Below are 27,089 nucleotides of genomic sequence, written 5' to 3'. Positions count from 1 at the left end.
ACGGAAATGGGGATCGGGAGGAGGAAACGGAAATGGGGATCGGGAGGAGGAAACGGCAGATAGAGAATGGCTGTGTGGACAGCTCTTGTGGGGTCAACCACAAGCGCTCGACGCGTCGACCGCTTCGACCGCTGCGTGCAAAATCAACTTTGTGGCCCCTGGGGATGGATGCATAAGGGCGGGAGGCGGGGACAAGTATGCCTTATATCGATTTATATCGATTTGTGGAAGAAGACGAAGAATGGAGGTAAAAGAACATAGGGAGTCTCTGGATTGAAGAACTAAGTCTGACGTGCATCGTATGTGAATATGAGATCTTATTATTTTCAGGCATCTGATTTTTAGCACCTCCCATTATTACGAGGATCGGACTTGAATTTTTGTGTTGATTTATATGGCCAAAATATATGTGCATTAATGGAGTACACCTAGCATAGGGGCCTGGGCCCCTCAACCCCTCCCTCGCAGGGCCGCCCGGCGGAACAAATTGGCTATGATGACGGAAGAAGAGCATTGCACAAAGATACTATTTCCTGATCAATTGCACAAAGATTGGTTGCTCGACCCGAAAGAAACTAGTGCGATCTAAATGATGATGGAGTACTTTCCATCATCAAATAGCTGCCGAAACGGGGCCTTGAGTTTTATGCTGTAGAAAAGGCGTACCTTATACTGTGTTGATTCGGTCCTGGGTCGTTGACATCGCGGTTGACTCCTGGTAGTTTTAGGATTTGAGGTGAAAATGAAACGTTGGACAGCAGAACATTCCTAGATTAATTTTGGTCATGAATCGGTTCTTTTGCGATGTAATATTATGAACTGATTAACTTTTTTAGACCAGTTTCCTTGTCTGTCGACCGAAAACAAGGCTCAATACAGAGCAGCGTAACCTGCACACAAGGAGAAGGCCAGAAGGGAGATCTTTACTTCTTAGGGAGAAGCCAGAGGAAGAATGTGAATGGAAGCCGTCCCTTTTCTGGATCAGACGGCTGTGATTCGTCAACCGGAACCATCTGTAGTTTCAGTTTACTGACCAATAGCTTGTCCCTTTCTTAACCTGAACATTTGGCGCCCAGCTTAATTCCTTACACTGAGTAGTGAATACACACACAAGCCAAGTTTCACTCGCATCGCATGCCATATATATAATTCAGCACAAAAGAGGAGTAACATCCACACACTAGCTACCACAGTAATAATCTCTTTTTTTTTCCTGCGGAGTACGACGGTGATAATCTAATCTACCTAGCACAGGCATCCACCGGCGCAGCAGGGGTTATTACCGCACGGCGGGCACCGGCACCCTCCTCTGCACCGGGGACAGGAGCACACGCAGCCGCATGAGCACTCCGGGCACGGCGCCGCCGCCGGGCCGCCGAGGCACGAGCCGCGGCAGCACGCCCCCTTGCCGCCACAGGACGTCCCCCCCTCGCAGCACGACGACTGGCACCTGCAGCAGGAAGGCCGCCGCAGGCCGCTGCAGCACGACGACAGGAACCGGCCGAGGGCGCCGAGGCAGCCGGCGCAGCCGCAGCACCCCGCGCAGGAGCAGCAGCCGCCGCTGCACCGCGGCCGGCAGTGGCCGCCGCAGCACGGCTTGCAGCTGCAGCTGGGAAGGGTGCAGGTGCAGCAGCTTGGGCTGCAGCAGCCGCTGCACGAAGGGGCCTTTGGGCAGCTGCAGCTCGGTGCACAGCACGGCGTGTCGCGGCAGGCGCAGCAAGAACAGCCGAAGCAGCAGCTTGCCGCCTTGGGCTTCGGCAGGCAGTGGCAACAGCAGCACAGGCACGAAAAGCACGTGCACAACTTTGATCTGCACAGTGTTAAGTTTTCTCTGAATGTTTTGACAGTTTGACTATATATCAATATATGCAAGAAATGCAGTAAGAAAAATGTTATATTATGAGCTTTGAGAGGACAACATAGGCTTCGGCAAGGCTGCAAAAAATGATTTAAAGCCACCACCGTAACAGACGTCAGACAGCTTTATTTTTCGGACATATCTGAGTCGTCGCTTTGCTGGTCACTGGTATGATGTACGTGCTTGATTGTCATACTGGATGTTCGAATGCTAATTAGGAGGACTAAATATGAGCTAATTACAAAATTAATTGCATAGATGGAGTCTAATTCGCGAGACGAATCTATTAAGGCTAATTAATCCATCATTAGCAAATAGTTATTGTAGCACCACATTGTCAAATCATGGACTAATTAGGCTTAATAGATTCGTCTCGCGAATTAGACTCCATCTGTGCAATTAGTTTTGTAATTAGACTATATTTAATACTCCTGATTAGTATCAAACATCCGATGTGACATGTGCTAAAGTTTAGCGGGTATCAAACACGCCAGCGCTACTCCAGTGCTATCAAATTCTAACAGAACAGATTTCGAGAATAATAATCCAGCCTTTTCAAACATAATAAAAAGAGGTGAAAATTCAGTTCTACGGCAACAGTGCTGCTGTAGATTAAGCCAGAACCTTGTAAAGGAAGATTCTTTCATGATAAAATACTATTGTATTGAAAGTAATGATGATTTACATGTGTTGAGTAGAACACATAGCCGGCAATCTAGACCTCTACCGTGTAATGGTTTTTCGTTGCTACCTCAATTGATGGACTGCTTACCTGATCAATGGTTTATCATATCTTCAAATCAGTGTCATTTATAGTAGTGTTACATGATTTGAAATTTGCAGTTGAAAGCTTGAATATTTCCTATCCATCAGTCCAAAATAGTTTTCAATGGAAGAACGAGGTACCTGATCCATCGAAAGAAGCTGCAAGATCCATGTTTCCTTTTGCTTCTGCAAGTAGCAGAGCCAGCAAAAAAGACACTGATAAGCAGCACCAACGCAAGACCCAGCTGACATGCGAGAATCAAGTTAAGAATTCATACACTGGTATCATGGGATCGGCCTTCGCGCTGACATACTCGTTGACACTGTCAGGAATCACTCGAAAACATTAGCAACTTGGCGAGTGGAACATTGGTAATTCAGGATGCACAGAGAGATAACACTGTTAATTCTTGATACAGTATGCTACTAGCAGCATTTGTCCTCCAGCCTCAGATAGGAATATAAATGGAATCCGAGCTATGTTTGAACAGTCCAAATGTGGAGAGCACTGGACCACCGGGACAAAATACAATTATTACGGAGCAAGCAAACGTTCAAGAATACCACAGTGTACATGTCGCGGTTCATGTGAGGCTGTTTCCTTTCGAGGGGGAATGTGTGGGGTCAAGGAATATCTAGCCACAAGGTGAAGATTTTTTTCCTTTTCTTTAATCAATTTTCTTCTCTTAACAAACACCTAAAGAGGTAGATAATGGGACTTCACCAGTCACCACTACTCCTATAACTCTGTAACTACTTATTTCTTAAACAAAATCAAGAAGTACATATCAAGAGCAACAATTCTAAAATAAAATGGAACTAACTGTTGTCTTTTTGTTAAAAAAAACAATGGCATGGAGCATGGAAATAGTATGAACAAGTTGGAGACTACTCTGGCAACTCGCCGATCGGAGGCAAACAACGAACAACCATAGCAAGAGCAGGTAGTGAATAGTGATAAAGATTCCAGTTCGAGACGAGGAAAGCGGAAAGGAAGAGTATACAAAGGGAGAGGGAGAGAGCGGTATTCTTACTCTTTGCAGCACCGCGAGACCGGCTGAATCCGCTCGAGCCCCTGTATCTCTTGCTGCAAAAGGCGAGTAGTCCCCGTCAGTCAGTCAGGCCGCACGACGCAGGCCGAGAGAGAGAGGAGAGGGAGGAGACATGGTTCGTGCAGCTCTGCTCCGTCCATGTGCCATGAACGGAAGCGGGCAGTAAAAGAGCGCAAGCAATGCGCTGCAGTACTGCAGGCAGCAGCAGAGCGTGTGGCCATTGATTGCCATGCCCGTGCCGATGCAAACGCCATGGCTGATGGCTCGTGGAGCAAGGCGCTGCAAAGATCTGAGAGCCTTTTTTTAGCGTTAGCAGCGGCAGGTACCCCGAGCTAGCTTCTTGCGAGATGCAGAGTGACAGCCCTACAAACAGAACAGGCACTGGAAACTAGGGAGAATGCGACTGACCGTGCTAGCCAAATGCATGACGAGCAAGCATCATGCCTAGTTATGCTCTGGAACAAAAGGAACGAGGCAACAAATAGGATTTAGCATTTGGCTCATGGTGTTCTTCACTTGTTCCCCTTCTCTTGGGAAACACTCCTTCCATCACAAAAGAGAGAATCTTGCAAAGAACACCTAGGCGAACATGCGCCATGCCCTTGCGCCACGGGTGACATGACATCGACAAAGCGCAGCCCGTGCGGCATGGACGTCCGAGCAGCCAGGGGATTCTGTCGCGCGCGCCTCGGGCCTCGCGAGTCGCGACGAACTCCCACTGCCCCGAGACCCGAAAACGATGAACTCGCAGGCAGGCAGGCAGCATGAACGTACCTCGAGGAAGCCGACCTCCCGGTTGAGGATCTGCACCTCGAGCTGCAGGCGGCGGCGGCCGCACAGGTCCGGGTACCTCGGCGGCGACCTGGGCCGCGGCGCCTCCTCCCCCATCGCGGCCGCCTGGCGCCAACTTATCGTCCAACGGCCAAACCAAACTAATCCTACGAGGCTACTAGCTAGCTACTATGGCTTGGCCGTGTAGCGCGGGTCCGCCCAGCCCAGCCAGGGGACTCGGTGTGGGCGTGCGCGACAGCGATAGGAAGAGGAAGATAGGCTGGGACGAAGTGTGGCGAGTCAGCGAGTGGCGGCCGGCGGCTGCTTATAAACCGGCTCGGGTTGCTGGGCGCGCGACGCGAAAATGCCTTGGGCGCGAGCAGGCAGGTGGGGGCGCGACCGGGAGCGTCTGCGCTAGCCGCAGCAGGCCACTGCCCCCTGCGGCCTGCGCTGCGGCCGGCCGCGCTAAGGTTAGCGGCGTCTGACCTCGGGGTCGGCGGGGACCCCCCGACCCCGTGCGCGCCGCGGCTCGGCACGGGCGGGCAATCATAGCTTGGAGTTGGCCGGGGCACGGGAGCGAGACAGCGAGCGGGGTTCGGCAGGGGCGCAGGGCGCCTTGGTTGGTTCGGTTCGCCTGGCCGCTTTGGGGTTGGGTTGGGTTGGCCAGTGGAGCCGAAGTAGTGTGTGGGGATCGGGATTGGGTGTGCGCACGTTGCGGAAGCAGAGCGGGTACGAGACAGTGTGTGTTCAGACGTGTCATCATCGCTCATCAGAAAGCCGCAGGCGCGCGGACCCCCGCGCGAGGGATGCACGGGAGGCGGGGATGGGGATGGATCACTGGACGAGGGTAAATGTGCTAGAGGGCACTCTTCAATGTGACTATTTGCTCTGCCGGAGGACATTACTCAAACTCACCTCTGCTGGTGGACATCACTCAATTGTGACTATTTGCTCTTGGACACCATGATTATTAGAATAATGATTTCCTATTCGAAAGGACAGAGAAAACGAGTGAACGGACAAAAAGCCCCTACAGCCGGCCACTTTAGAGGCCAATATATATTTGTTATGTTCCCTCCGGGCTCTGGCGTTCATCGATCTAAATACCGGAAAAAGAATAGACTTCCACCAAATAGTTTAGAGTAAGCATTTGCATGTAATGAGCCGACAAAGCATGGGTCAAAGAGGCCTTCCAGACTTCCACCAAATAGTTTCCTCTCCCATGAATTATCTCTCCCGAATGAACTCTCTTCACTATGTTTCTAATCATAATTCAATTTGGTTGGAGATTTAAATATATTTGAAATTTAAGTAAAATATGTTTACATACTTATCTACCTTGCTTTTTGTATAAAATAGACACAGCGATAAGTAAAGAGAAGAAAATCAAATATATAAAAGGTAATCAATCATCTCAAGAAAAAACAATTCTTTAAAAGAGTCAATAAACATTGTACTTCACAAAATTCGACATGTTGCATATAACTAAAATTCATATTACCAAGGGAGTGCACCTAATCTTCTAAGATAATATGATTTTGATATATGGTACAACATAACATGTCATAGCCAGAGTTTTAATTTTTTTCGGCAATTTTTCAGTCCACATCGGAATGACTAAACTCGTGAAATTTCAGACAAAATTTGAGTTGAAAAGGTAGATCTTTCTGTGAGTTGAGCGATATTTCGGAGAATAAAATCAAACATATAAAAGGTAATCAGTCATCTCAAGAAAAACAATTCTTTAAAAGAGTCAATAAACATTGTACTTCACAAAATTTGACATGTTGCATATAACTAAAATTCATATTACCAAGGGAGTGTACTTAATCTTCTAAGATAATATGATTTTGATATATGGTACAACATAACATGTCATAGACAGGGTTTTAAAAAAAATTCGGCAATTTTTCAGTCCACATCGAAATGACCGAAACTCGTGAAATTTTGGACGAAATTTGAGTTGAAAAGGTAGATCTTTCTGTGAGTTGAGCGATATTTCGGATGAACAGTGATTTCAGTCATTTGTGAAACTTTGATCCTTGGTTATAGCGTAGGCCCGCAACTTGAAGTTGGCAAGCACTCAATAAGGTACGCACTCATCTTACTCTTTCAATGCCATCCCACAATGGTGGCATAGGCTCTTTCGTCACGTGAGGTTTGTTTGAAGTGTGAAGAACGTGGGAACTCATGTGCATACGCAAGGTGAAATATGATCTTTATGATACATGGTGAGCATGCTTCACCCAAAAAAAAGTATTCATCATGTCTTATGTCCTTTTCTAGAAATTGATTTCAATATATGGTTCCTATTATTCTCTCAAACCTACCTTAGACGTTGGCGATCCGGTTGGAAGGCCATTGTGTTGCTCGGGCCGCCAATCACATTATTGGTGACATACCATGAGGTCGATCTCGTGGATTAGGCTATTGCCTACTGTGTCGCTAATTGAGACCTCCATTAGATGCCCTAGCCTCGCGAGCTAAGCTACTGGTTCCTTGTGGTGGAACCTGTCCACTATGGTCCGAGTCTTCGACTCGGCGCTGGCGGTCACATTTTCCTAACACTCTGCACGCTGTGCTAAACTACCAATGTTCACCTTCCATCTTCATCTCTACATGGGAGGAAAAAAGTGTGTCCTATACTCGAAGTGTTCCATTTGTTCTATTATTGACCTTCATTGAGGTGTACCGCTGCAAGAGCCCTCTTCTTAGGGTGTACCGCTGCAAGAGCCCTCTTCTTACAACTAATGGTGCTCCTTTTGACTATGTCGATTGTAGCAAAATAGTTGTAGATGCTATGAGTTCTTCTTCTTTTTCTAACTTAGTTTTGCACCAACATGACGTGACAATGTAACATTGTGTTTTTCCTTCTTCTTTGATATTGATGTTTATCTTTTTCTTGATTCTTATTCTTTATGGACTATATCACATATGCACCATTATTATACAAACATATAAAAACTAATTTTTTATCATGTATTTTAGCTAATTTTATTTCATATGGATTCCTTGTTTTGGAATTTTGGTTTACAACTCATATGGGAATCAAACTATTTTTTTTTAATTTTTAGTTCTTAATTTAGTTATTTTATGTGTTGTATCTAATATATATGGACTCCAATTTTCCATAATTCCGAAATTTGTTATTTATTCAACTTTTTCTAATTTTTTAAACTGCGCTGGGAGGGTATAGCTCTTGTTTTGTTTTTTCTTTGATTTGATGGTCGATGTTTGTTGGTGCCATATACTATATGGTTTTTATTTCCTAGCTGGTACTTGTAGTGCCCGGTTAGGTTTAGCTTAATTGTTCCCTCTTTCTATTTTTTGTTAGCTGTAGCGGTATTATACATGAATGATTATCTTTATTCTTCCATATATTTCGATAGATCTAGATTTGGGTTTAAACAATTATAGATCCAATTATTCCCTCTAAAGGTTTCTTCTTTAATCATATTTGACATGAAATTTTTAGTTAATTTAAACTGTTAGATTATCATAAAATCTAATAGTATATATTCTTTTTTTCTAATTAATGTGGGAATTTCTAAACCCTCTAGAACAGAAGTAAGATAATAGATAGATAGACTAGCTCTCTCTCAGGTGCTCCCCCCTCCCCCGCGGTGGCAGGCACGCCCCTCCCCTGTTCGCGCGCTGGATCTGCAGCGCAAATTGCGAAGATCTGCGGCCTCCGCGCGCAGGCGGCATCAACCGCCTCGGTCTGGCCCCCGAGCGGCCGAGCACTCCGTCATGGTCCTTCTCCGTTGTGCCGGCATCGAAGGAAGAGAAGGCGGAAGCGGAGAAAGAATCCTCCTCTGCCACCGTCGCGGCGACGGGGCACCTCCTGGCCGCTCCCAGCCGCGGTGACCGTCGGTGTGAGCTGCTTGAGGTGGAGATCACCGCCGGAGAAGATGCTCCGTGCCCAATTATGACGGGATCCGGAACCACCAGCGCGGCGACGCGCGCTGCGCCGCAGCTGATGCTCTGACTCCATCGACAGATGCCGACTTCCTGCTGCCAACGAATGTGCTGATGCTCCGCCGCTGGCTTCTCCAGACTCCAGAGACCATGGCCGCGCAAGACGGAGGAAGAAATCTCCCTGTAATCTGAGTATCTGACACATGGTTCCCAACTCAAGTAAGGGGCATTTTAGTCCATTCACCGTGTTTCACTCACCCCTGACATAAAAAATAATATTTTATTAGCACCCGCGTCCGTTAGCAAATTTTCACGGTGGAAGAGTGTCCACCAGCGAATACGTGTTTGAGTGTCCTCCAGCTAAAACCAACGTTAAAGAATGTCCAGGAGTAATTTTTTTTTGAGAAGCACAGGAGGAACCTCTACTGGTTATATATATTTAAAAAATTAAAGATTACAAAGGCGCCGCAAGAGGGACTTAGGAAACAAAGGAGACAAAATAAATAAAACTCAATAAGCTATCTAAACAAGATCTATTTATGATTTAATACTGGGGAAGAATTTCTTCTTGGTTCGGTGCAAAAGTAGTCTGAATTCCTTCTTGAATGTTTATTTGCATCGAGGCTGCTCTCCCGTGAAGATTCGATCATTTCGGGATGTCCAAATGCTGATTATAATTTCCATATAAAAGAGCACCCAAGCAGCTGGTTGAAGGTTGTAATGATGCCGAAGCAATCACCCTGCAGGTTAGAAGTGACGTTGATTATATCTCAGTAGTCTTGATCAAAGGTACAATGCAAGAAGAGGTGCTTTGTTATTTCTTCATGTGCTATTTGGCAGAGCACGCAGTCGTAACTTGGTAATAACATTCCTTTTCTTTTTAAAATGTTTCGCGTACTCGGTGTAACAATCAGAAAAAAAAAACTTTATGCTTACACAGGTAGGAAGACTTCCCATCACTGGACACTTATGGACGCATCCAGCTCTTCCAATTCCTGTACCAGCCGGGGCTTGGTGTCGTCGTCCACGGTACGCACGGCGAGTGTATTCCACTGCTGTGCGCACGACCACATGACCACTGGACTCACTCTTGCTTGGTCGTGTTATGCGCAGCCGTAAAACTGGGCCGTGTCCAACAGTCCACAGGTCCTGCCTGATGGGATCGAGTTGCCGACCGACCCCCAGAGATCGTTCGAGCATTCGATCTGAACTTTCGCCTAGGAAGATCCGAGTGCGTTTTCGCAGGGCAGGCGGCCACCGCAAGTAGCCTGTAGTACTAGTAGGCATCCAGCTCGCACGCCTCTCCCTCGAGCTAGCAGTAACAGTACCAGTACAGTGCATAGCAGGACCGAGGGGCATGGGCCTGGTCTCTATTTTTTTGTCTTCCAAAGTGACGTGCTTTCAAGATTCACCCCCCGAAAAAGAAGTGCTTTCGCTTCGGTAGCACAGTACTACGTGCCATCACTACACCTATGTCCTAGAGCCTCATCCTTCGATTGTTGGGAGCAACGCATCCACGGCCGCCGTACAAAGGTCGAAGCTGATTGCTTGCTGCAAACATCAAACAAAGATCAGACCATGGTCTGCTTATCCGGCAGCCGCCGGCTGAAAGCTTCCTGAGCTCCCAACCCGAAACGGCCTGGGATCCTTGGCTAGGAATAGCATAATCAGGCGTTTGAGGGACTGTTTGGCTCCTCGCCTAAAGTTCAGTACTCATCACATCGGATGTTTAAATACTAATTAGAAATATTAAATATAGACTATTTACAAAACTCATTGCACATATAGAGTCTAATTCGCGAGATGAATCTATTAAACCTAATTAGTCCATGATTTGATAATGTGCTAATTATGGATTAATTAGGCTCAATAAATTCGTCTCGCGAATTAGTATAGGAGTTCTGCAACTAGTTTTATAATTAGCTCATATTTAATCCTTCTAATATGTACCTTAACTTCTAATGTATCCGAACATTCGATGTGACACTTCTAAATTTGAACTTCGTGTCCAAACGGCAACGCCGGCTGCAGGCACCCGGCAGCAGCTTCACTTTTTTTCACCTTCACCTCACCTTTTTGGGCACGAGCACGAGCAGTCGGGCACGAGCAGCACCGGCTTTGGGGCTGCGGCCGCAAGGATTGGCCGGGTGGCCTCTGACGCCTGGCCCGGAGCGGAAAAGCAGCAGAGGGCCAGAGGCATGACCACGTGAGGGCTCTGCGCGCCTGCCCGCTGCCGCGAGGGCGTGGGGGCTCACCCCGTCATACGGGGTCTTCTTGTCTGATGACGGGTGACGCGTCGGGGATCCTCGTGGGTACGGGGGCGGGGCTCCGGGGCTCCGGCCTCCGGCGCTGGAGCTCCTCGGATGCCGCCCGTGCTCGTAAGGCGGCCGCGAGACGTGCGCAGCAGGCCGGCGGCGGAGGTGGCTGTGCGCCTGTGCCTGTGCGCGGACGGCGGACGTGCGACTTGCAGATCGGGCAGATCACAAACCTTATCTGACGGTGATGAGACTGACGGACACTGTTCGTGGGACCTTTGCCTGCGTCTGGCCGCATTGTTTTTCGGGTAGGGCTGGTTCGTTGGAAACGTTGGGTTTAGCTTTGAGAGAGAGATCTCATCTCAGTGGCGACGGCCCAACGTATCTTGAACCTGCCTCCTGGCATGTTGGGCCACGGACGGGAATAGCCCATGCAGTAAACTGAGAACATTTTTTTTGAGGGAGTAAACTGAGAACATTATCCATCAACAAAACGTTAAAGAGGCTTGAGCTAGCTAAACCTTTAATAATCATCGTAAGTTTATTAAAAAAATGTTTCAATTTAAATCATTATTATGGGCAACAGATTTGGTAGGGTATTTCATATTTGTGGCAACCTTTCTAGACTCAGTCGATGATTCAATCTGCCATGGATTTCGTGTTAGTCTTTCGATTCTTCTGTGTTATCTAGTTTTCGATTAATCCAGCTCTTGTTTTCAGTCATTTTTTTATGAATGGGTCTGTCATCTAAAAATCTAAAATCGACTGAAATTGCTTATCATGTGAATCAATTTTTCTTCACCTGGACTCCTACGTGGCATTGTTTCATTCGGCAAAAAATTGGCCGATACAGAAATGAAAACATAATTGACTATTTGCCACCTTAGTATTTTGGAGGTGCTCATAGTTGCCTGCGTGTGTTCATGGGAGTGACTATGTGTCCGTGTTGTGAGCGCCTATGTCTGTACTGCGTGATTTAAAAAAAATAAAAAGAACAAAACAATCGGAAGACATGTAGCCATTCCCAAGCGTGAAAGAGGCTTAAGCTAGCTAAACCTTAATATTCGTCGTAAGGTTATTCACGAACTGAGCGTAGTTGGTAAGGTTTCTTATGGTGGAACCTGCCCACCAGGTTCGAGTTCTCGACTAGGTACTAGAAGTCTAGAATCGGAGCCCTGCTTACGATGCACTCCATACATCACTGCTTAGCATGATATAATCCTAATGAGTTGGACTCAAGAGTATCAACATTTTGCCTCAAGAGTATCAACATTTTGCCTTTTTGCAGTTCGGACTTTGGACAAACGACGAAGCAACCGGTGACGAGCGGTATTTAGCTAGTAGTTATAAGGGAAAAGAAAACTTTAGCTGGATCAGTAGCGGACACCGGAAGAGTTCCTAGTCTCAATCTTCTGCCTCTCCCGGCCCGCTGCAAGTTCATACTCAGACCTTGAGCACATCTGCGAATCACATTTGCAAGCAAGTTTTGAAACTGTGATAGATGCAGCGGACTAGTGATATCTCATTACTCTCGGTACACCGTACACATATACTCCTACTAGTGTAATAACTGGTATACCTCTTGCCTACAACTCACGCACGGGGCCTTATTCTTTAGCAATAGCAACACACAACAGCCGTATCGTGAATTCGTGATGTCGACACCAATACGTGCCTCGATGTACCCTAATCACGCATAGAGTTCGGGAGCGAGCCTGGGCTTGACGACGACCTCGAGCGGGACCTTGCGGGTGGTGGACAGCCCGAACACCTCATCCATGCTCAGGTCCTCCTTCGCCATCCCCTCCGGCAAGCTCCACGTGAACCCATGGAGCAGGTTCGCCAAGCTCAGCTGCAACTCCCTCAGCCCAAGGTTGTATCCCGGGCACATCCGCCGCCCCGACCCGAACGGCAGCAGCTCGAAGTCCTGGCCCTTCACGTCGATCTTCCGGCCGACGAACCTCTCCGGCGAGAACTCCTCCGGCGCGTCCCACAGCGCCGGGTCCCTGCCGATGGTCCACATGTTGATGAGCACGAGCGTGCCCTTGGGGATGTCGTACCCGGCGACGGTCGCGTCCTCGCGGGTGACGCGCGGGGTGAGCAGCGGCACGATGGGGTGCACGCGCATCGTCTCCTTGATGATGGCGTCGAGGTAGGGGAGGTGCGCGATGTCCTTCTCCGTCACCCAGCGGCCGCGCCCGACCACGCGGTCGAGCTCCTCGGCGGCCGCGGCGAAGACGGAGGGCTTCCGAAGGAGCTCCGAGATGGCCCACTCCACGGTGGTCGCCGTGCTCTCCGTGCCGCCGACGATGAGGTCCTGCGTGAACGCCTTCACGCCGACGCGGCCGATCCGGATCTCGGAGGCCGGGTCGTCGGCGAGCTCCATCAGCACGTCCACCATGTCCCGCGCCACGAAGCCCCCGCCCTCGCGCCGCCGCCGCCCGGCGTGCTCGTCGAGGACGTGGTCGATGAACGCGCTGAACCGCTTCCCGATCCGCTTCATCCGCCCCACGTACCCCTGCAGGTCGAGACAGTCCAGCCACGGGATCCAGTCGCCGACGTTGAGCACGCCGTTGAGGAACATCAGCTCGTCCATCATCCACTTGAACTCGCCCAGCGACGACACGGGCCCCTCCGCCGCCGCCGCGCCCTCGCCGCCGTCGAAGAGCCGCTTGCCGAGCACCATCCGCGTGATCACGTTCATGCTGAGCGTGGACAGGTGGTCCCGGTTGAGGCGCACCGGCACGGCGGCGGCGCCCCCCGACGCCGCGGCGAAGAGACCGCGCACGAGCGAGCGCACCTCGTCAGCGCGGACGTGCTCGAACGACGCGATCCGACCGGGGCTGAACAGCTGGGTGGCGCAGATCCGGCGCGCGTGGCGCCAGTAGGCGCCGTAGGGGGACCACGTGATGTCGGCGTAGTTGTAGGTGGTGTGCTTGCCGGCGGCCGTCCTGGGGCGGTCGAGGAAGAGCAGGTCGTGGGTCTTGAGGAACAACCTGGCCATGTCGACCGACGAGCCGACGACGACGGAGTAGGAGCCGAAGCGGAGGTGCACGAGCTCGCCGTACTTCTTGGAGAGCTCGTGGATGGAGCGGTGCGGGAGCGCGCCGATGAGGTTGAAGTTGCCGATGACAGGCCACGGTCTCGGACCAGGGGGAAGGTTGTAAACACGGCGGCTGGACGTTGGTTTGAGCGTGCGGAGGATCACGGCGGCGAGCACCATGGCAAGGAAGGTGGCCAGCAGTGGCGGTAGCTCCATCGGCGCTGGACAAGGAACGGGAGATGGTATCAGTTAATCAGTGACTGGACTGGGGTTTATCGTGGACGGGCTGGGACGATGGACATTGTGCTACTTTATAGAGCACTAGGACTGTTACTTCTTTACTGTGAAAAAAAAATGGAGCGGTTGGAAAATATCGCGTACCCCTCCGAGACGGGAGGGGCGACTCCGCTTCCCGCCGCCAGGCCACCCCACGCGGGCCCTCCCTGGCCTTTGAATGAACAGGGTGTTTGGATACGAGGTGCTAAACTTTAACAGTGTCACATCGGATGTTCGAATGCTAATTAGGAGAACTAAACATGAGCTAATTATAAAACTAATTGCAGAACCCTGTGCTAATTCGCGAGACGAATCTATTAAGCCTAATTAATCTATCATTAGCAAATGGTTACTGTAGCACCACATTGTCAAATCATGAACTAATTAGGCTTAATAGATTCGTCTTGTGAATTACACTCCATCTGTGCAATTAGTTTTGTAATTAACCTATATTTAATACTCCTAATTAGCATCCAAACATCCGATGTGACGGGTGTTAAATTTTAACACCCGTTTACCAAACAGCCCCTAAGGTAGGCGTGCTCCGCCCCCGTTGCTCTTTCAAAAAAATGAAGCGGGTTGTGATGGGTTCTTGGTAAAAGAGACCTATCGTTATCAAACAAATAATGAAAGGAACAGTCACAGTCAGTCGGTGAACTTCGTCTAAAAGAAATGGATAGCGAGCACGTAGAACTCTTGTCCCGTAGGGGTGTAATATATATCAGTAACAGTGACATAAATTTTTTTTCTTGCATGCCTCCTTATATGTAAATGCCTGAAATCCTGGAGCGATTTTAGGCTCCATGAACAAAGCAACTTTGTGATCATATATGGATCGGAAGCTTGGTTAGGGTTTTAATATTGGGGAGAGGACACCTCCATGAATTTTGAGTTTAAAGTGCGCTTGGGAGGTAAGGCAGCTGGCGGAGGAAGCAGGCGACGGGCGGGCGAAGATTGTTTGAAACGGGCGATTTTTTTTTCTAAGTATACCGAACCGCGCGCTCGTGACGAGTATCACCTCGATTTTCTTCTTCCCATTTTGAATTCACATACCGCCTTGAGTTGTTAACTCGTAAACATCACAAGCACATGTCCGGCAGCTCTTTCCCGAGTAAACCCCTCTCGGAGATGCTGTCCATTTCATTGAGGGAACCGATAGCAGAGCTTGCACTGCGTATAATACGCGAAGACCCAGACACGCAGAGTCGTTTCTTAACTGTGGTGGTCAGGAGTCACGACGGCAAGGCAACACGTGGTGAATATATAATGATGGCTGTTAACAAGCTGGATTAGAAACGGACAGGGGGGCGCAGGTTATTTAACATCGGGGCCTTGTTTAGTTGCCCAACGCACTGCACGCAGTGGAGCCCCCGATGGCGCTCGGCAAGCGGTTTCTTCGGCGAGGGCGCCGACGCACGCAGTGGAGGGCCCGGTGGCGACGCTGGCCGAGCTCAAGTGGATCCTGGACGAGCTGATGCTGCTCAACGGCGTGCTCAACGTCGGCGACTTGATCCCGTGGCTGGACCGTCTGGACCTGCAGGGGTACGTGCGGCGGATCGGATGAAGAGGCTCGGCGCGATGTTCGACGCGTTCATGGAGCACGTACGTCCTCGACGAGCACACCGAGCGCCGCCGGCGCGACGGCAAGTCGGCAACGCCTTTGTCGCGGGCAACATGGTGAACGTGCTGACGCAGCTCGCCGATTCCGAGGGAGGAGCTGAGGCATGGACGAGGTGTTCGGGCTGTCGATCACGCGCAAGTTCCCGCTCCAGGCCGTCGTCGAGCCCAGGCTCGCTGCTGGACTCTACGCATGTGATGCATGATCATGGTGCTGCGCCGAGCACATACCGTTGCAGTTTAAGTTGCGACATGATTGGACCGATATAGTTGCGCGTGTACTCGTGTTGTTTTTCTCACGCAACGACAGGCCTGTAGCTAGCTGCAAGTAAGGTCTCGTTAATTGGTTCCATATTAGGTGTCTACTTCTACCTGTTGTTACTGGGTGTGCCAAGACTTTGAAGCTTCGAGGTATGGTCTTGAAAATCTCGTTTCAGATTGGTAACTCCCCCCTTCAAAGTCCCAAAAAAAAAATCCCAATTGAAACTTGAACTCAAAAGTTCACAGTTTTAGCTTGAGATTGAAAGGGTAGGTAGCACCACAATGCTGGTTAACAAGTGCAACTTAACAGTGGGAAGCCAACACATCTTGGCACACGATTCTGCTTCATTTTGCAGCCTCCTTCCCACTGCTTGGCACACGATTCTGCTTCATTTTGCAGCCTCCTTCCCACTGCTGGATAAGTCTCGGCTTCCTTGTGGGGTTGCTAGTTGCAGCACGCAGGCTGTTGGTCCTTGGCAGTTAAGGACAGTAGGTACTGCTGATCCTTGTTGACTGGAGGAGGACAGTGGGGCTGTAGGTACTGCTGGTCCTTGTTGACTGGAGGAGGACAGTGGGGCTGCAGCATATGCTTGCTGCAGCATCACTTTTGTTGACTACTTTTAGGGTATGATAGTCCTAGGCATCTTAGACTAGATAGGACAGCATCAAAAATGCATCTTAGACTGGCATATGCCTTGATGCTTGGCTGGTTGGCTGCTTAGCCAGCTATAAATATGTATCCCCAACCAACATGGTATTGTGGAAAGAAAACTCAGAAAATTGCCCCAACTCTTCCTAATGCCATCCTCTCGATGAGAGTTACAGTTCAGATCCTAACAACTGGTATCAGAGCCGTACTATCCTGTAGCTTGAACATCTCCTGCTCACAACCCTCCCCAGCCACCTTTTGTCCCCAGCCGGTAGCAGAAGCACCGGCTGTACCTGCTCACTCCTCTCCCTCTACGCAGACGAGCGGCAGCTCGTCGAAAGCAGCCTCTTCCCCACGCAGCCCCCCGGTGGCGCGCTATGTCCACAGGACAGTCTCAGCACTCGGTCGCCTCGAGCGCACGACGTCAGCAGGAGGCTGAGCTCGCTGCGGCAGAGGAGCGTACCCGAGTGGCGGCGGAGACCGCTGCGGCGGCGGCAAGGGCGTCGAGGCTGGCGGCGGCGGAGCTGGCTGCAGCAAGGGCGGAAGCGGAAGCGGCGGCGGCGGCAGATGCCGCACGTGTGGCGGCAGCGGAGCTCGAGACTCTACGTGGCGGTCATCAGCAGCGCTACCTCTGCCGATGGCGGTACCGACGTAGAGCTCGTGCAAGCAAGGGGGGCGGCGCAGTGGGCAGCCGAGCACCCTCGCGGGCGCGGCGGCGCTCCAGGCGGGGGTGCGCGCGACGACCGTGTTCCTAGTGGACATGGTGACCATGACTTCCAGGGCGACCCGCACATCGACGTCGCACTGGAGGTCCAGCGATTGCGGGAGAGGGCTGCCCAGCTGGAGGCGGAGATGGAGTTCGATCGGCGACACGGCGGCCGGGTTGACGGAGAGCGCGGCCCTTACAGGCACCGTGGCTCTCCCTCCCCGGACCGCCGTCATGGCCGCCACGGGGCCCATGCTGTTGTCAGGGAAGTTGGCCCCGGTGGTGGGTGGCCTACCCTCACCAAGACCAACTACGTTGAGTGGGCCGCGGTGATGAGGGTGAGGCTCCAGGTGCGGCACATGTAGGAGGCAGTCCGGTACGGCGACGTCGACTACGATGAGGATCGACGGGCACTGGACGCCCTCATCGCTGCAGTCCCACCCGAGATGCAGTTCTCGCTTTCCCAGAAGCGGACTGCCAAGGAGGCTTGGGACGCCGTCGCTGCGGCACGCATCGGTAGCGATCGCGCCCGCAAGTCCACACTGCAGGCACTTCGCAAGGAGTGGGAGAACCTGGCCTTCAAGCCAGGTGAGGATGTTGATGACTTTGCTCTCCGTCTCAACACTCTGTTGCAGAAGATGGTGCAGTACGGTGATGACACCTACGGCGAGGAGAGAGTTGTCGAGAAGCTCCTCCGCTACGTACCCAAGAAGTACAAGCAGATCGCTCGCTCGATCGAGTCTCTACTGGACCTCTCCAGGATGTCGATCGAGGAGGCGATAGGTCGCCTCAAGGTCGTCGACAGCGACGAGTCACAGCCTCCCTTAGGGCCTGTCATCATTGGCGGGAAGCTCCATTTCACTCAGGAGCAGTGGGAGGCCCGCCAGGGTGATCGAAAGAAGGGGGAGCCTTCTTCCTCGACAGGCGGCCGCAGGCGCGGCAAGCCACGCAAGGCACCCAAGGCTCGACGAGGTGCCGAGGGCGGCGCGCGAGGAGGCGCCCAGGGTGGTGCTGGTGGCGCGCGAGGAGGCGCCCAGGGTGGTGCCGCCGGCGAGCATAGGCCGCCACGAGACGACACGTGCCGCAACTGCGGCAGGCTTGGCCATTGGGCCAAGGACTGTCGACAGCCAAGACGCGGCCAGGCTCACGTCGCACTAGCGGAGGAGGAGGAGCCGGCTCTGCTCCTGGCACATGCAAGCATCGAGCTAACTCCAGCGGCATCGGCCGCAGCGGTTCTCCTCCACCTTGACGAGCCGAGGGCACACGCCTTCCTCGGCGACGGCTCCAGCAACGATAGAACTGAGGGGTGGTGCCTCGACACCGGCGCTACCCAGCACATGACCGGTCGGCGAGAGTTCTTCACCGAGCTTGACTCTAGCGTCCGAGGCACCGTCAAGTTTGGGGATGCCTCCGGCGTAGAGGTCAAGGGTGTCGGCTCCGTCATCTTCACCGCCGAGTCTGGAGAGCACAGGCTGCTCACCGAAGTGTACTACATCCCCGCGCTGAGGAACTCTATCATCAGCCTGGGACAGCTGGAAGAGAACGGTTCACGCGTGGTGATCGACGACGGAGTCATGAGGATTTGGGACCGCCGTCGTCGCCTTCTTGCCAAGGTAACCAGAGGCGCAAATCGCCTCTACATCCTTAATGTGCAGGTGACACAACCCTTCTGCCTCGCTGCTCGTCGGGACGACAAGGCGTGGCAGTGGCACGAGCGCTTCGGGCACCTTCATTTCGAGGCCCTGAAGCGGCTCAGTGCCAAGGAGATGGTACGAGGCCTACCATGTCTTGATCACGTGGAGCAGTTCTGCGATGTCTGTGTGTTGACAAAGCAGAGGCGGCTCCCCTTTCCCTAGCAGGCGAGCTTCCGAGCCAAGGAGCGGCTCGAGCTCGTGCACGGGGACTTGTGTGGCCCGGTGACACCGGCCACACCCGGAGGATGACGCTACTTCTTGCTGCTCGTCGACGACCTCTCCCGCTACATGTGGGTGATGGTCCTCGGCAGCAAGGGGGAGGTTGCGAACGCCATCAGGCGCACGCAGGCTGCTGCGGAGGCGGAGTGTGGCCGCAAGCTGCGCGTGCTGCGCACCGACAACGGCGGCGAATTCACGGCGGCTGAGTTCACGTCGTACTGCGCTGATGAGGGCATTCAGCGCCACTACTCCGCGCCGTACAGCCCGCAGCAGAACGGCGTTGTTGAGCGGCGCAACCAGACGGTTGTGGGATGACTCGGGCCCTCCTCAAGCAGAGGGGGATGCCGGCTGTTCTCTGGGGAGAGGCGGTGGTGACGGCTGTCTATATCCTCAACCGCTCGCCCACCAAGGCGCTCGACGGCAAGACGCCATATGAGGCTTGGCATGGGCGCAAGCCGGCGGTGTCCCACCTGCGGGTCTTCGGCTGCCTCGCGTTTGCCAAGGAGCTTGGCCACATCGGCAAGCTTGACAACAGGAGCACTCCAGGAGTGTTCATCGGCTACGCGGAGGGCTCGAAGGCCTACCGCATTCTCGACCCGGAGACACAGCGTGTGCGCACAGTGCGCGATGTTGTGTTCGACGAAGGGCGAGGATGGGCGTGGGACAAGGCGGTGGATGACGGTTCGACTCCGACGTACGCCGACTTCGCTGTCGAGTACGTCCACTTCGAGGGAGCTGGGGGAGTAGGCAGCTCTTCTTCGTCGAGCGTGCCTATCCTGTCCCCGAACCTCCACCGACTCCGATGCCTGCTACTCCGGCAGTGCCACGCTCTCCAGCCGCGACTTCGGCTGCGACGAGCTTCTCGCCGGCACCACCACAGCCGGCGACGCCACGTACTCCAGCACCGACGGCCACTCCTCCGGGCACGTCTACTCTGACACCAGCTCATGTCGAGCACAGCCCGGTGGAGTTCGCTACTCCACTCTCTCACGACGAGGAGCGCATCGACGCGTACCACGACGGCGAGCAGTTGCGGTACCGTACGATGGAAGACCTCCTCGGCGACCAGCCGGTGCCGGAACTGACTTGGAGGCACAGTTGCACCTTGCATGCGACGACGGCGAACCTCGGTCTTTCGCGGAGGCCGAGAGACACGCGGCATGGCGCGCTGCGATGCAGTCGGAGATGGATGCGGTTGAGAAGAACCACACTTGGGAGCTTGCTGACCTCCCTCGTGGTCACCGCGCGATCACCCTTAAGTGGGTGTTCAAGCTGAAGAGGGATGAAGCCGGTGCCATCGTCAAGCACAAGGCTCGCTTGGTGGCACGCGGGTTCGTGCAGCAAGAGGGGATCGATTTCGACGATGCTTTCGCCCCTGTGGCACGGATGGAGTCCGTGTGACTCCTCCTTGCGCTGGCCGCCCAGGAAGGCTGGCGCATTCATCACATGGACGTCAAGTTGGCGTTTCTTAACGGCGATTTGAAGGAGGAGGTCTACGTACACCAGCCGCCGGGTTTTGCGATCCCCGGCAAGGAGGGCAAGGTGTTGCGCTTGCGCAAGGCCCTCTATGGCCTGCGGCAGGCTCCGAGGGCGTGGAATGCCAAGTTGGATTCCACGCTCAAAGGGATGGGCTTCAAGCAAAGCCCACACGAGGCGGCCATCTATAGGCGGGGCAATGGAGAAAATGCCCTGCTGGTGGGTGTCTACGTCGACGACTTGGTGATCATCGGCACTAAGGACGCGGAGGTGGCGGCGTTCAAGGAAGAAATGAAGGCCACCTTCCAGATGAGTGACCTGGGGCCTCTCTCCTTGTACCTGGGGATCGAGGTGCACCAGGATGACTCCGGGATCACGCTTCGACAGACCGCCTACGCCAAGCGCGTCGTGGAGCTAGCCGGGCTCACCGACTGCAACCCAGCTCTCACTCCGATGGAGGAGAGGCTGAAGCTGAGCCGCGACAGCACGACGGAGGAGGTAGACGCTACGCAGTGCCGGCGTCTTGTGGGGAGCCTTCGCTACCTCGCCCACACACGACCGGACTTGGCTTTCTCCGTCGGCTATGTCAGTCGGTTCATGCAGCGACCGACGATGGAGCACCAGCAGGCCGTGAAGAGGATCGTCCGCTACGTTGCGGGGACTCTCGACCACGGTCTCTTCTACCCGAGGTGTCCTGGGGCGGCACACTTCGTCGGGTACAGCGACATCGACCACGCCGGCGACATCGACACCAGCAAGAGCATGAGCGGGATTCTCTTCTTCCTCGGCAAGTGCCTCGTTAGCTGGCAGTCGATCAAGCAGCAGGTGGTGGCGCTGTCCAGTTGCGAGGCCGAGTACATAGCGGCCTCCACTGCTTCGACTCAGGCGCTTTGGCTTGCCGACTGCTCGGTGATCTCCTTGGCAGAGACACTAGAGCGGTGGAGCTCAGGGTGGACAGCAAGTCCGCTCTAGCCCTAGCAAAGAATCCCGTTTTTCATGAGCAGAGCAAGCACATCCGGGTGAGGTACCACTTCATCCGAGGCTGCTTGGAGGAAGGAAGTATCAAGGCGAGCTACATCAACACCAAGGATCAGCTTGCGAACCTACTCACCAAGCCCCTTGGGAGGATCAAGTTCCTTGAGCTCTGTTCCCGGACCGGGATGGTCCAACGTTCCCACAAGACGACGCACAAGGCTTAGGGGGAGAATGCTGGATAAGTCTTGGCTTCCTTGTGGGGTTGCTGGTTGTAGCACGCAGGCTACTGGTCCTTGGCAGTTAAGGACAGTAGGTATTGCTGGTCCTTGTTAACTGGAGGAGGACAGTAGGGCTGTAGGTACTGCTGATCCTTGTTGACTGGAGGAGGACAGTGGGGCTGTAGGTACTGCTGGTCCTTGTTGACTGGAGGAGGACAGTGGGGCTGTAGGTACTGCTGGTCCTTGTTGACTGGAGGAGGACAGTGGGACTGCAGCATATGCTTGCTGCACCACCACTTTTGTTGACTACTTTTAGGGTAGGACAGTCCTAGGCATCTTAGACTAGATAGGACAGCATCAAAAAGGCATCTTAGACTGGCATATGCCTTGATGCTTGGCTGGTTGGCTGCTTGGCCAGCTATAAATATGTATCCCCAACCCTTGGTTGGACATGGTATTGTGGAAAGAAAACTCAGAAAATTACCCCAACTCTTCCTAGTGCCATCCTCTCGATGAGAGTTACAGTCCAGATCCTAACACCCACGCCCTTTGTCCAAGTGGAAGTTTATGTTTGTCATAGATAACTGTACAAGAGTTTAGTCTTTCCTCTAGAAGTTTGGCGCCATTGAACGCCTGGGATATTTCAATCTCTGATGACATGTAAAACTCGCAAGATCTTAAGAGACGCGTCCAGTATGTTTACGAACAATTACCCATTCTATTATGCATGACACAATTCATCGATCAAACTCAGTCAGGATTCTAAGATACACTAAAAGCCATCCATCGTTTCAACATGAGCTCAACTGTAACTGTTATACTGTTTCAGTGCACAAAATGCTGCAACTAGTACCAAGCGCATGGGTACAGTACATGGTTTACAAGATAGTGAAAGGGCAACCCTCATGGAATCACGCTAAAAATGCCGGGGTGGCTGAAACAACATCCAGCATCAACCTAGGTTGCCCCAGAGTTACTCGGTGCAAGGAATGAGGAACTTGAGGAAAGGTTCAGCCTTGGGAGCAAGGGATCTCACGTCCTCAAATGTGGCCATTTCAAAGTCCTCGTACTGGAAACCAGGGGCACAGGTGCAGCCAACCAGGGAGTAGTGCTGCTCAGGATCCCTCTTCCGAGACTTTACAAGAACACTGCCATCGGAAGCAAACGACTCAACATCCAGCGTAGGGAAGGAACCAAACCACACGTTCGGTGGCACGGTATACTGGGGGCGCTGGCCAGCTTCGAGGTGCGGGCCGATGACAGTGAGGTCAATGTGGCCATCATCATGCAGCTCAAAGACCTAAAACAAATACGGAGTACTCATATTAACCAATTAGCTGCCTAATTGCTTTAGTCATGGAACAGAAAGAAGAGACAGTCAATAGTGTCAAGCATGTAGATGTAGATGGTGCTAACCGTGAGAGGCTCTCCCTTGTAGAAGTGCCAGGTTTCAGCACAGGGAATGCGGTGGAGACGTGAAACACTCCCTGCAGGAAGCAAGAAGTAGATTGCAGTGCTCACAGCACGGTCGACCTTATCTGCAGCATATGTTCAGAGATATTAGACAGCAGCTTGATTTCATATCCAGTGTGCTTAGTGTCTGACACCACACTTAAAAACAGTGGGATAGATGCCAGTAGATATAGGAGTGGTATGCTGAGATATTATTCAGTCCCTCTAGCTAGAGAAGATCCACCCACACACCCTTAGCTAACAGTTAGTTACTCATAGAATAAAAAGGATGAGAAGTTACTAAGAGAAGTTTCCACAGCTATATACTCACATTCATACATGGATATACAAAGTTGAATTATGAAAGCAGCAGGTAAGTTCTTCAACCTTAGCGGATCATACAAGAACATCACTGTATGCATAAGACCTTAAGCAAGAAACTACAAGGAAATGACCTGAAAATCTGAAACGAATGCCGTTCATAACATTTAGGCCTGTTTGGAGGCCCCATGATTTTTAGGACTTTGAACACAAGTTTGGACTCCGCCTATGTTGTCTCAACATAGCAGGTCCCAAGCCCTGAAAGGAGGAGGGTTGTGATAGGCTTGGCGAGCCAACGTTGAACCTAGTCATTCTAATGGAGATGAAACCCACCGGCTGAGATGGTTTGGACATGTCCAACTGGAGACCTCCGGAGGCACCGGTGCGTAGTGGAACCCTAAGGCGTGACAGTAATGTGAAGAGAGGCAGAGGAAGACCAAAATTAACATGGGAAGAGGCAACAAAAGGAGATTTGAAGGGATGGAATATACCCAAAGATTTAGCCCTGGATATGAGTGCTTGGAAAACAGCTATTCATGTGGCTGAACCCTGATTTGTGGCTCTTATTGGGTTTCAACTCTAGCCTACCCCAACTTGCTTGGGACTGAAATGCTATGTTGTTGTTGTTGTTGTTGTTGAACACAAGTTTGAACTAAATCCGAAGCATTTGGATCCTGATCCACCCTTCCCTAACCAGCCTTTTCAGGGTTCTGATCGGAAACAGGGCACTTGAGAAACTAGTGATTCTGACCAGACTAAACCTAATTTGACTGATATAAATATCAGCCGTTACTGCATTTTTTATTGCAGGTCCTAGAAGAAAAGGAGGAAGCATGATGCTACAATCCTGAAACAGGAAAGAACATCAGGGATACCTATACCTTGTCGCAGAGTACATTACTTCGAGTCATATTATGTATGCAATAAAAAGAGCACCATTTGTCCATCACTGCTTAGCTGAACAACGATAAGAACCACAACCAAGCAAATTTATCATTCAATTCCCTGCATTCCCGATTAGCTGACTTTATGAATTACTATGATACATAGAGAAGTTGCATTCATTTTGTCATCAGACACAAAATTAGCACACGCTGCCAGACTTATCTGCCTGGAATTCCTAGTTTGCAGAAATACCCTACTGAACCTGACAAATTTAGTCAAACAGCAGTGAATCAAAGACTACCCGTACCTCCATCAATATCTAGCACCTAAGCTAAGGTCTGCACATGCCCGAGCCGAAGACGCAATAAATCTCACCTAAATCCGGGTCCGATCGCATCCTAGTCCGCGCAATAATCCGTTCCCACACCGCGAGAAAGTAAAACGAACACTAGTTCAGCGCCAATAATCAAACGATACGGAGGAATCGCGCGCGTACGTACACTGGGGCGGGAGCTGGGAGGTGGAGAGCGTGATGGAGCCGTCGCGGAAGGTCTCGTTGTAGAAGCCGCCCTCCGGGTGCGGCTTCAGATCCAGCAGCGCCGCCACCTCCGTCGCCGTCATCTCCTCCGAGGCCATCTCCTCCCCCCGCCTTCTCTTCGCGCCCGCCTGCGGGCTTCCTCGTCGCCGGAACCCTCGCCTAGATCCGGTCGGCCGGCGCCGTGCCCTGCTCGCCGCCGGGGCTCTCGGATTTTAAGGGGAGGATTTGGCTGATTGGTTCGTTGAATTCCGAGCAGGGCAGCAGGTTCCGCCGTGTTTGTTTACCCCGGCTGGAACGTTACGGCCTGACGGGGAGTGGTTGGTGGTGGCCAACATTTTCTTCCGCTGGTCAGGTCAATTTGGTGTTGAATCCGGGAAAGTTCTTCGGTAATCCTATGCAATTAGGCCGGGAATAATGCAATTTAACCGTCAATAAATTCTTTCCCCAAATAAATCTAATTTCTTGCTACCCAATTTTACGAGGATGTCTTATTGAACAACGGTTTTAAGATCAGCAAGCTCCATCAAAACTATAGTTCAGTATTTTCAAGGTAGGATGGTGAATTTATCATCTTCAGTTGCAGAGACTAGAGAGATGATGGGAAAATTTGTCAGCTTTGGTATTGGTATTGGTGGTGGTCACATGTCACCGATGACGAAGGCTAGTTGGATAGACATGTTGTAAGAGTAGTTAATCAAAGTGACAGTAGTGATGGATCTAGTGACTATGAAGTCGCCAAAGCTATATGAAGTGATACAAATTGCGCTGGAACTGAGTACGGTACAAGAGTCACGGGAGATGCAATCTAAGAGCCAAATTAAGGTGACAATCGAGGAGTTCAATGGTAGAGCATGCATCATATAGCAAGGAGGTGACGCGTATGATGTGAGCTACATCTAGGTGAGGAAGTTAGAGTGAAACCACCGAATACAACTAACCATGTGGTCATAAATCTATAAATTATTGAGCCTAAATCTATCTACATAATCTAGCATGAATTTTATGTTAAAGTATTAGTTTGGTGCAGTAGCTCTATGTGATTTTAGCTTAGGTTGTTATATGTATAGTTGATTTTACGGGCTATTCACGATACAAATTACATAGGAGCATAAATGATTTGTCTAGTGGCATTAAATAACAACTTTTAGGGTAGTATAATAATTCACGGAATCAGTTAATCACATCCAACTAAAATTGTCCCTGTATTTGAATGTTGCATGGCGCCAAAAGCAAAGCTTTGTCCAATAGTGTCCATCCACCTCACTGATGTTTGCTCAACGTTGTTGCGTAATGATCAAGACACTTCAAGATTTGCCACCCTTTGTCTCGATGAGTCGACCACCACTCTCTCATGTGTCATGTCTCACTATGATTTGGTCAAAGTATATCACTATGACTTGGTCAAAGTATATCACTATGACTTGGTCAAAGTACGTTTTTCTCATAGACCTTTCATTATAAACATCGGATTATTTCTAGAATAAAAAAGTTTTATGTGCCTATGATTTTCTTTGAGGGTTTTGTGTTTATCAGTAAGACGTGAACTTTTTTTCTAAGTTTGAAATTTAAAGAGGAGGTATGTAAGTTGAGTAGACATTTGTTTCATGTCCTTTAATTTTTTATTCAATATCCTGCAAAATAACTTCTTTCTTTATAAACTATAATACCCTCCAATGACGAATACAAATATAGTAGTCCATAAAACGCGACTTTTACTACTCTGTTTTGTGGAAGCCATTACATAAAGTAAAAAAAAAAGGAGCCATCTATAACGTATTGCAAAAGCATCCTATTCTGAAACAACTTTTATCGACAAATCTACTGGTACTATTTTTCAAGGAAAAAGTAATTTGTGATCCAAGTTTAAAATGTTTTACTAGATGCAGCCACAAGTCCACAGCAGCATATGAAACGACAACACGGGTGTCGTACGCATGGACGCCGGGCTGAACCCGTCGATGGCCGGAGAGCTGTTGCGACCTGACGCTGGTCCGAATCGTCCAGTGGGCATACGGCATGAATCCACATCCTGCTCCCCTCAATTATAACTTTCGAAGGGCCAGTGGGGCTAAAAAAAAAAAAGAAGAGCCACGAAAAGGCAAGCGAAAACAATCCATTTTTCTCACTCACGCGGGCATTG

The 27,089-nt window shown here is 51.1% G+C and overlaps 3 protein-coding genes across 3 annotated transcripts; all 3 read right to left on the bottom strand.

Moving 5' to 3' along the window:
* Positions 1–995: 995 nt before the first annotated feature.
* On the bottom strand, positions 996–4,887 carry LOC117862203 (uncharacterized). The gene is made up of 5 exons (XM_034745735.2): positions 4,450–4,887; positions 3,658–3,710; positions 2,902–2,946; positions 2,765–2,809; positions 996–1,810 (listed from the first exon to the last, which is right to left on the bottom strand). The coding sequence occupies exons 1-5, from the start codon at positions 4,561–4,563 to the stop codon at positions 1,246–1,248; spliced, it is 822 nt and encodes a 273-aa protein (XP_034601626.1). The 5' UTR covers positions 4,564–4,887; the 3' UTR covers positions 996–1,245.
* A 7,199-nt stretch (positions 4,888–12,086) lies between these two features.
* LOC117861322 (trimethyltridecatetraene synthase) lies at positions 12,087–14,079 on the bottom strand. The gene has a single exon (XM_034744853.2). The coding sequence runs from the start codon at positions 13,876–13,878 to the stop codon at positions 12,310–12,312; it is 1,569 nt and encodes a 522-aa protein (XP_034600744.1). The 5' UTR covers positions 13,879–14,079; the 3' UTR covers positions 12,087–12,309.
* An 8,442-nt stretch (positions 14,080–22,521) lies between these two features.
* Positions 22,522–25,266, bottom strand: LOC117860674 (uncharacterized). Its single transcript, XM_034744052.2, has 3 exons — positions 24,912–25,266; positions 23,170–23,291; positions 22,522–23,053 (listed from the first exon to the last, which is right to left on the bottom strand). The coding sequence occupies exons 1-3, from the start codon at positions 25,045–25,047 to the stop codon at positions 22,727–22,729; spliced, it is 585 nt and encodes a 194-aa protein (XP_034599943.1). The 5' UTR covers positions 25,048–25,266; the 3' UTR covers positions 22,522–22,726.
* Positions 25,267–27,089: the final 1,823 nt, after the last annotated feature.

This window comes from Setaria viridis, chromosome 6, assembly GCF_005286985.2.
Source record: "Setaria viridis chromosome 6, Setaria_viridis_v4.0, whole genome shotgun sequence".
NCBI lineage: Eukaryota > Viridiplantae > Streptophyta > Magnoliopsida > Poales > Poaceae > Setaria > Setaria viridis.
Note: the sequence above shows the minus strand (reverse complement) of the source record. Positions and strands in the feature narration are given on the sequence as shown.

Excerpts from the sequence above, each read along its gene's own strand:
- LOC117861322 (XM_034744853.2), bottom strand. The coding sequence starts at position 13,878 with ATGGAGCTACCGCCACTGCTGGCCACCTTCCTTGCCATGGTGCTCGCC.
- LOC117862203 (XM_034745735.2), bottom strand. The coding sequence starts at position 4,563 with ATGGGGGAGGAGGCGCCGCGGCCCAGGTCGCCGCCGAGGTACCCGGAC. Across the intron at positions 2,810-2,901 it reads GCCGATCCCATGATACCAGT|AAGCAAAAGGAAACATGGAT; the intron begins GTATGAATTCTT and ends TGCTACTTGCAG. Across the intron at positions 1,811-2,764 it reads AGCTTCTTTCGATGGATCAG|ATCAAAGTTGTGCACGTGCT; the intron begins GTACCTCGTTCT and ends AACACTGTGCAG.
- LOC117860674 (XM_034744052.2), bottom strand. The coding sequence starts at position 25,047 with ATGGCCTCGGAGGAGATGACGGCGACGGAGGTGGCGGCGCTGCTGGAT. Across the intron at positions 23,292-24,911 it reads CTCCCAGCTCCCGCCCCAGT|ATAAGGTCGACCGTGCTGTG; the intron begins GTACGTACGCGC and ends CATATGCTGCAG. Across the intron at positions 23,054-23,169 it reads ACAAGGGAGAGCCTCTCACG|GTCTTTGAGCTGCATGATGA; the intron begins GTTAGCACCATC and ends TATTTGTTTTAG.